We start from the raw sequence: 9,523 nt of genomic DNA on the forward strand, positions 1-9,523 counted from the left end.
ACCGGTGAACGGATTATGGAGCCCCCATCTATTGTAGTTAACTCATTTACTGGTATCTTTTCTTAACCAACTCAGAAGGATAAAGATATATTGCTAGCTTTTCTATTATATCTTACACGATTTCATAAATTAAGGAATTTATTGTCTCTATTAGGACTCTGGTTATAACGTTTTATGATTAGAGTCCTAATAGAAGGTTTTCTAATTGCATTATGTGCAAGAAACCTAGATAAAATTTATTGCTTGACTACTCTAAAAGTGTTATCGATTAATATGGGCTATACACGGAATACACGGTAGAATCAGGATTTTATCTTATCCGATATTAAGTGGACACTCCCAATTCCAGAGGGCTGGCGAGTGCGATGCCGGCCTTTTAATTATTAGTACGCTCTTTATTTAGGACCCATTCTAGATTTACGTCTTACTAATTAATTGGGTCTTTTAATAGAATTCTATATTTTTTTAAGATGCAGGACACTTTTACTTACATTTCGATCTCTGTAAAATAACAGAGTTCTAGGATGTAAAGAGATTTTGGCTAAAAAGTATGTCACTGGTGATAAACGTATACCGTAATGCGTAGCTAGCGTATAACGTATGCATACGAATTCAACAATCAAAAATATACAATGAACGTTTGACTAACTCAAAATATTCAACATACGAAGAAATCAAATTAACGATTTAATAAAGATTTAAACAGCATTTATATTCTTTGACATCGGATACATAAAGGGCACTGAAATGCATTTTAAACGATAATGTTAGTCAGGTCAATAACCTTTGACTCGGTGAATGACTATTACTATTGTTCCCTGTAAAAATAAAAATCGTCGTCAGTCCCTGCATATTAATTTTACCATCCACCGGCTAATACTGTTTATTATATGATAGTAACATGTAGCGTTATGTAACCTTAAGTTTAATATTTGCAGCGCTCAACTATTTGCAAAAACTTATCAATATACAGATGGAACAGTATAATGCAGAAATTCCTTGCGATCTAAGCGGTGTAGCAGTGTGATATTCATATATGTTGAATAATTCCACCTAGATTCCATTTATCAACCATAACTTAGATTCTTGATCGTCTATCAATTCATTTATTCTCACTGCTGAACGTTGCCTTACATTTATTTCATCATAAGGTACAAATCTCATTAATTATGTTTTTCGTGATTAAGTATTCGTACTACTACTACTACTACACTAATTTAGAAATTATATAATTAATAATGTTTCCAGGTTATGTCAGGATAGGTAAATAGGGAAAATTTATATGACAGCCGATTATATAGATCCAAATTCGGATCTCGATCGGAAGTATAGAATCTTGAAAATTTGAAATTTACTCATTATGAGAAATATTTACTTTTTTAAATATTTATTATTCCAGATACATTCTTGTACACACTATAATAACATTTCAATACCATGATGAGAATAGAGATTGAATTAAAGAGAAGAAATAAATTATAGATATAAATTTCATACGCAGTACGGTCAAACAAATCGTCAAACCGCAAAGACATTGGCGAAATTATAAACCGATACACTTTCTATATTTAAATTTGTTTTGAAGTATATTTATAATAATTACACCGAAACAAATTCTCTTGAATAAATCAAACATTTTATGAAAATTTATTCACGCTGACCTCGTTCGAGGTTTTAAACACTTGACACTACACACACTCATCTTTAAATAAGCTGTAATTTATATTACTTTACATATGAAATTGGAAATTCGTACGATTTTTTTATAAAAAATTTGATAAAAAAATTTTTCGGTTGCGAATTCGGGTGCCGGCAATGAAGTCAGCGAAAGTATTTTATAAAGCATCTCAGGTATTGAATCTTTTTCCTCTGAAACAATTTGGGGCAAGGTTCAGCGAGTACTGTGGATGACGGAAATCTCTAGCTGTACCTCTGCGTAGTAGCTTTGCGATGGTTCGTTGTGAAATATAAGCTCGTGCATTGTCAAGAAGCAATGAGGTAGAGCTTGACCCGCCTTAGTTCAATTGCCATTAATGGTTATCGGCGGAATGCAAGGCAAGTAGCAAGCAGTGTTAGAGCTGTACACGTCGTTAGTTTCGTGTAGTTCACGCAGTGACTCATATTAAAAAATTATAAGAATTTTCCGTTTCTTCATGACCCTAAAATCTACCACAATTTTACAAAAACAAAAAACTAATTACTGAATTTCAAATAAAATAACCAAGGGTTTTGTATAACAGTTATTTAAATTTCGAATTGCACGCTTATCCATAGATAATTCAATCTGTAAATACCGGTTATAGAATCTCCAAATACATGAGTAGAAACGACCTATTCACGGCATCATTAAAGGAGTCAAGTTTGGTGTCATTGTTCAGTCTCAGTCTCAGTTTAAATATAATTTTACAACTACAACAACAAAATTTATTTTAAGTACAGGTTACGATTAGGTTTTGTTGGACGTAAGTAACGCTGAAATACTGTGTGTTTAATGATGAAACAAATGAATGAAGTTGCGTTAGTTACCTTATTTATAAAGTATAAGACATATCTAGTTTCGTAGTTTTCCATATAGGCATTATAGTACTCATTACATAAAAATTGTTAAAGTACTTTCATATTCTTACAAGGTCCGCTCACCTGAGAAAAATATTATTTATTAAGATTCCCCAAACATTCGTAATAGTAGTAAAATGACGGTATAATTGTCATATAAATTACATTTACTAAAAATTAAAGTTTACTGCGACATGACCGTAGATGTATATAAACGTATGCGGCATATGAGTATAATCGATAATGAAATAACTGAAGCGTATGAAATTATTCATGAATCGAACTCGAATATACTTTTAAGAATTCTGTATTACGCGCTTTTGACTGCGCCTGGCATGTAGTCACTGCCGCACAGTAACAAAAAGATATAGTACGACATCTATCGAATGTAGAAGTAACTGATTGCAGACCCATTGTGTGTCTGGGCATAATTTCTCCTTTCTTACCTACTCACATCAAATTGATGTTCACGATACTATACGTAAAGATTGTGCATGCATTTCGCGCGTAATGCAATTTTTACTACAAATAATGATGAAACCTTGATACTTTAAGCAATATTACTTTCAGTGAAATACAAAGTAATACAATTCTGTTACCTAAGAGCTTACTATTATCGTAAAATACTATAAAGTAGATAAACGTAATATTACTCTCTAAACTAAAACTATCTAAATTATACATAATTTGAATTCCATCGAAACCACTTAGCCTTGAGACCCTTTGTTCTATTATACTTGCAACGAATTATACAATTTAGATATGTTTTGCTGACAGAGATGAATCATGTTTTGATACCTGGAATCCTGGTCAAACTCATACTAAAAATAAATTTATTCATATAGCTAACCAAGTACACTTATGAACGTCAATAGAACGTTGAACTTGTATATTTATAGGTGTTAGGATTTTTAAAGAGTTTTGGTGTATTAGACTAAAAAGATGATGCATTGCACCCATGCAGTGATGGTAATTGTACCCCTCTTGTTGGTTGTATGCTGTATCCTTTTCCATTTTACTCTAATTATAATACGATTAGAAAAATCTCCAATAATGACATATGGGATGTCATTATTGGAGATTGAGAGACTTAAAATCTTTGATACGACTTCAAATAATAAACACACTAACATTCTTAATCCAAATTAATTAAATAAACGTTTGTCACTTAATTATTTTTAGTGTCACACGTTTTCAACCACAATAGCTATTTGATATTGATACTTCATTAATGAGTCGTAAGATCAGGCATGACACAAACTCTTGCAAACCACCTGTGTGCGTTACAGCACTCGTCGACAACATCCAGATATACATCGAGATTTGATCATATTGTTACGAAGACGGGTTGACTGAAATATTTATCGATGTTTCCACAAGTTAGAAAACTTTTCAGGAGAGGGTCAATAACATATTATAAAATTGTAGTTTGCATAATGTTATCCTAGTTTTCAGGAGGCTGAAACATTTTTTCAGGCAGTTTCAGAACATGCATAGTCGAGTGGTACAGTAATCAGAAAACCAGTTTTCAAGCGATTTCAGGCCTAGATGTACTCCTTTGACGAAGGAATATTCTAGACCGAATTTTCTCGGTGTGGGACAAGGACGGAATGATACGCGAGAGAGAGGGAAGATCGGAACTTTCTCGAATCTGGACTAGGCACTCTAGAACGCCGTACGACAAGGACGGAGCAATGTGAAAGAGGTAAAGATTATATACGTTCTAGAATTGTGAAATCGCTACTCTCCTGCAGTCTATCACTCCTGCCTAGAGAGTTTTCAAACATCGTTCAAAATTATTCCCAGGGATATACCTAGTCTAGCCATAAATACTGAAATAAAGTAAAAAAATATTTTTTCTATTGCAAACAACATTTATTACTTTTACACAAAAATATTTAAAATATAAAAAGCTTTTTCTAGGTGGTCTCCATTGGCTTTTAACGTGTTGTTGTTAGGGGGCTTCACTACCTTCTCAAGAATGGTATCTTGATACACTTGTGCCGATGTTTTGATACCTTTTTCATACAAGTATGGCTCAGTCAATACCCCACCAAACCACCATTGAAGCACAACCACGTTGCACTCTGTCGACTAATTGGAAAGCTTCCTTAGAGCTTTGATCATATATACTCTACTCCCTCTCTCGCTACTCTTTTTTGAAATATCAGTTAAGTATCATTACTAGTCATTACTACGTTTCTTATAGGCAACAAGTCCTAAGTCATCTTTTAAAATACGCGACATGGTTCTAGGTGTTATCTTCATCTCCCGAGATAAAATCTTTTGCTTTCGGACAGGATTTCTTCGAATTCTTTCCTATACTGCTTTGACCTTTTTCATACGAACACGTGGACGGCCAGATCTTTTTTCTGTCACAAACAGGAGGTCTCGTTGTACCTATTAATAGCCCGGTATACAAACATTTTACTAATACCAATGGAGTATGGAGGGTTTTAAAAATTGCATTGGGTGCCATACCTACTTTGTGTAATGCAATCACAGCGATTCGATTCTCATCACCACACTCCATGTTAATATCGCAAAATATTGTACAATGTATTGGCGCCAGAAAGAGAAAACCCAAAGAACAGTGATATAAAAATGACAGATTCTAAATTCAAATGTAATATTTTGTTGATTTTCAATTGTAACATGTGTTTATGCCCAGACTAAGTATATGCGACCAATTAATTCAGTTTTAAGTGCGATTTGAAGAGCTAAACACCGAATAGATAAACTGCGAATATAGTTAAGACAAGTGATACAGTATTGTGTGAAGTGTGAGTAATTAACGTAATTAGTGACAGTATTTTGTGTATGTGTAATTAGTGCATTTCTGTGCGCAATTTCCGGTTTTTAGTGCAAACAAATTCTTCGTTGTTTAATTTAAGAAATAAACCCTTGAAGGGATCTAAAGCATTTCCTATCCGATCCCTCTAGCTCGTAATATTATGAAAAATTATTTACTATGAAGAGTTAATTTGTTTGCACTTGTTTGCTACAACTTACTATTGAAGCCACGTGAACAGTCTATTTAATCAGCACGATTATCGTTTGTGTTATTTTCAGATTATATACTGTTCTGGACTGTCAACTTAGTTTTGTGCCTCTAAGTATTTAGCACAATTTTATGGAGTTACCAAGGAGTGGATGAATGGAGTTATCAAGAGTTTTTAAGAAAAAGTTACCGTGTGAAGTCGCAGGCGAATGTCTCATAATAGAGGAACGTCCAACTTAATTCTCGGAATTTACTGTGCAATCATCAGAAAACCCTTTATTCGTATCTGATGTGTAATCATTATATTACGTTAATACAAATTCGATAGTCAAAAAATTTCGTGTATTGTAGGTGATCTAAAATTTTTTGTTCATTGGCATCTTTTCTAGGTATACAACTAAATGTCTATTTTCTAACACAAGAGCTTATTTGTACGTGTCATTGCTTTATGTTACACGGATTTATATGTTATTTATTTACAGCCCATGCAAATATTATATTAATAATCGGGAAATATTTAAAAAAATTAAACAAGTAATTCTTATTATTTTTGCAAGCTGCTAAAAATAATGCAAGTGGTTAAACAGGCTGTAAATTGTATCTTAACTTCCTTCTTAATTATATTTTTGCGTTCATTATTCATTTTAATGCACATATATTTTTTAGTTAATTATACATAATAAAAACATATAAATAAAAAGTTAGACAATCACGAATGAAGGTCGCTACTTTCTGTTTGATAAAACAAGTATAAGGAAAAAAATTGTTTTTGTTTTTAGATTATAAACAAAAAAGCGCTTACAGCACAGTGGTCGGTGCGATTCTCATTACTGAGGTGGTGCACGAATGATCTTTCCGTCTCTGAGCGTATTTAACAGTCACTCGTATAGTCGCTAGAAAACCGGCATCCCAAAAACCTAAATAGTCGACGTGTGTCTGACACAGAAGTCTGATCACCTGCTTGTCTATTGGAAATACAAATGACCACAAAACCTCTGACCAACCAAATGACCACTTTTGAATATTAATTAATTGAACAAATGATATGTAGGTACATATGGCCAAACTGTAACAATATAATCTTAATTTAAAATGAGGATCTTTTATTTTTTTATCTACTTTCTAAACATGCAAAATACCAGCCTTCAGTAGAACTATGTAGTTGAACGAGTACTTCAGCATTATAACTACATTAATATAGATAAATGAACAAAAATCGCTCTGTAAATAACAAAAACAACAAACAAGGCTTAAAAATTGCATGTAATATATACCTACTAAGGATACACGCTCATTCTAAATTACAATAGATTTAAAATTAAAAAATCTGATACAGAAATTCTTTGAGCTACAAGATTAATGAAGAATGAAAATTCCTTTCCACGAGGCAAAGTGTCAGAGCTTTTATTATAATTAAGCTTCACTAATGCATCTATAATATAACATCCATTAATGATAAAACCAATGATTGATGTCATTTAATGAGATGTCACGATCCACAAGAAATTATATCTGACGTGCTTTTACTACTATTTTATGTCCGCGTTTTTGCTTATACTCTCATATTAGTTCTTGATAATGGAATGTTTCGATAAAGTTCTTTCAGCAACGTTGTTGTAGCAATATTAGAAATTCTTAGTACGAATAGTCAATATTGAAATCGGAATAGCTTTAAGGTCATCCGAATTGACGTTACTAGTAAGAAATTAAACTCTTCCCGACGCGTGTTGAGTATAAAATGGTGGCGAAACTTCGAAAAAAATTTAAAATTTAGAATGACGTAAATAATTATAAGTTTTTAATAATAATACATAGCTTTAATCCGTTCAAAAAGTGTTTTTCTTAAAGTCTAAAAGCTATTTTAACAAAAGACAATACTATAAAATAGTGTTTTGACAGAATCTATTAAATATTATGCCTATTCCAGTTACTTCGTATTAAAATATATGGGTAAATGATAAATATGACTGGCATTTTGATTAAAGTTATTAAACAACTAGATCTCTCGCGAGACTCTTAACGTAATATAATGAGTATGATTTTAATTTATGTATCTTTTTAGTAAAAATATTACTAAAAAGATACATAAATTGGAAAAGTTATTAATGAAAAGCCATTCTGATTGAACATTATGAAGCTTATCGTTTAGTTAGAATTAAGTCATTAACGTTTTGAACACAATGTTGAGCACACGTACTATTTTTTTACTGTTCATTCAATTTACGTTTTCTCGTCCATTTATTATAGACTCTGAAGATAATAAAACTGCGGGTTGTGTACAGGATATCATACAAAAAAATTTCGAATTTAAATCACAAATAACCGTCATTAATGGAGATAATTACGAGATATTACCAACTATTAATCAAATGCAATACATTTCCGTACAAATATTAACCTCCACATCTCATAAATTCACTCTACCGTTTAATAGAGAATATTTGATAATTTCGAACAGTTGTGACGATTTTGAAAACAAATTTCATCGCATCACAGTAGCAACGACGTGGAGTGCTAATGCTAAACTTCTTGTTGTTCTCGAAAATGCTTACGATCCGAGATGTATTTTTGACATACTCCTAAAAAAGCATATGACGAATGTAGTAGTTCTGAATGATACAGCGACATTAGAGTTGTTCACTTATAATCCATACGACGATTTTGGCTGCGGAAAGCGATACAATAGAATTATTAAGCTGGGTCATTGCAAAGGACAATATTTATTCTTTGACAAACTTAACACTGACATACGAAATTGTACATTTCAAGCATTGAGTGCTCATATGCCTCCATACTCAATAGACCCTGCCACTAATCAATCTCAGTATAAAGGCGTTGAACAATACCTTTTGGAGATAATAAGTGATAAAGAAGCATTTAGAATCAATTTTACCTTTAAAATAAATAGCGATGAATACACCGTAATTGCAGATAATATGTCAGCTGTTGGCCCACTGAGTGCTTTACAAACTGGAGAGGCTGACATAATAACTGGAGGCATGTTACTTACCTATCAACGCGCTATGGTTCTTGGTTATCTCACTGGAGGAGTAACTTTTACAGATTATCTACAACTACACGTAGCGACGGCAAAACTAGTCTCCAATTTAAAAAACATTTACTCAGAGTTTCAATGTTGGATCTGGTTAGCTTTGTTTATCGTGTTCATTGTATATTCAGTGTTAATGTATTTGATAATGCGCAAGCGACCAAAGCAGACTATTATACTAAAAATGTTTGGTTTCTTTCTTCAGCAAAGCAGTCGGGTAAAAGGTGATAGGACTAATAGACTATTTATATTCTGGATATTTTTTGCATATTTAATTAACTGCTTTTACCAATCAAGTATCGTCAGTTTCACCCTCCATCCACATCTAGACTATCAGATTTCCAGTATGGAAGATATTTTGGACTATGGTCTAAAACCATGCCTCAGTTTAAGCATGAGGAGAATATTATTAGGTATAAGTTATATATCACTTGCCAAGAACAATGCATTGGATTGTGAACGACGTGTTGATAGTATGAATAAGGTTGCGGAATCCTCTAATCACTTTACTGTTTACCTTAAGTCCTTGTTCGCATATGAAGAAACTAAATATTATGATGCATTTGGTAAGTCTAAGATTTACACTATAGATTATCCGCGAGCACAGGTTTTATATGCAATTTACTTTTACAAGGGCTTTCCTTTGCCATCAAAACTACAACATCTTTGTCGGCGTGTTGAAGAAGCTGGTTTGATAAATAGACACCTTGATCGACTTAAAACAGAGAGACAGGCAAAACTTACTATCGGGATTAAGAAGAAAAGGTTCCAATTTATCATGCCCTGGCAAGTTTTAGGATTTGGGTTTTCCCTTTCGACATTCGTTTTAATATTAGAAATAGTCATAAATAAATATTGTCGTGTATGTTGGTAAGATATTGTAATAAAATGTATAAAGATATTGTGCTATTTATGTG

General features: G+C 32.6%; 1 protein-coding gene across 1 annotated transcript; it reads left to right on the plus strand.

Annotated features, from left to right (window-relative positions):
• The first annotated feature begins 2,750 nt into the window (after nt 1–2,750).
• LOC123720254 lies at nt 2,751–9,480 on the plus strand. The gene is made up of 2 exons (XM_045676793.1): nt 2,751–2,863; nt 8,016–9,480. The coding sequence occupies exons 1-2, from the start codon at nt 2,751–2,753 to the stop codon at nt 9,478–9,480; spliced, it is 1,578 nt and encodes a 525-aa protein (XP_045532749.1).
• The last annotated feature ends 43 nt before the right edge of the window (nt 9,481–9,523 follow it).

This window comes from Pieris brassicae, chromosome 2, assembly GCF_905147105.1.
Source record: "Pieris brassicae chromosome 2, ilPieBrab1.1, whole genome shotgun sequence".
In the NCBI taxonomy this organism is placed as follows: domain Eukaryota; kingdom Metazoa; phylum Arthropoda; class Insecta; order Lepidoptera; family Pieridae; genus Pieris; species Pieris brassicae.

What these genes read in the sequence shown, in the direction of transcription:
- LOC123720254 (XM_045676793.1), top strand. Translation starts at nt 2,751, where the DNA reads ATGACCGTAGATGTATATAAACGTATGCGGCATATGAGTATAATCGAT. An exon ending in AATATACTTTTAAGAATTCT is followed by an intron (nt 2,864 to 8,015) that starts GTATTACGCGCT and finishes AATTTCGAACAG; the next exon opens with TTGTGACGATTTTGAAAACA.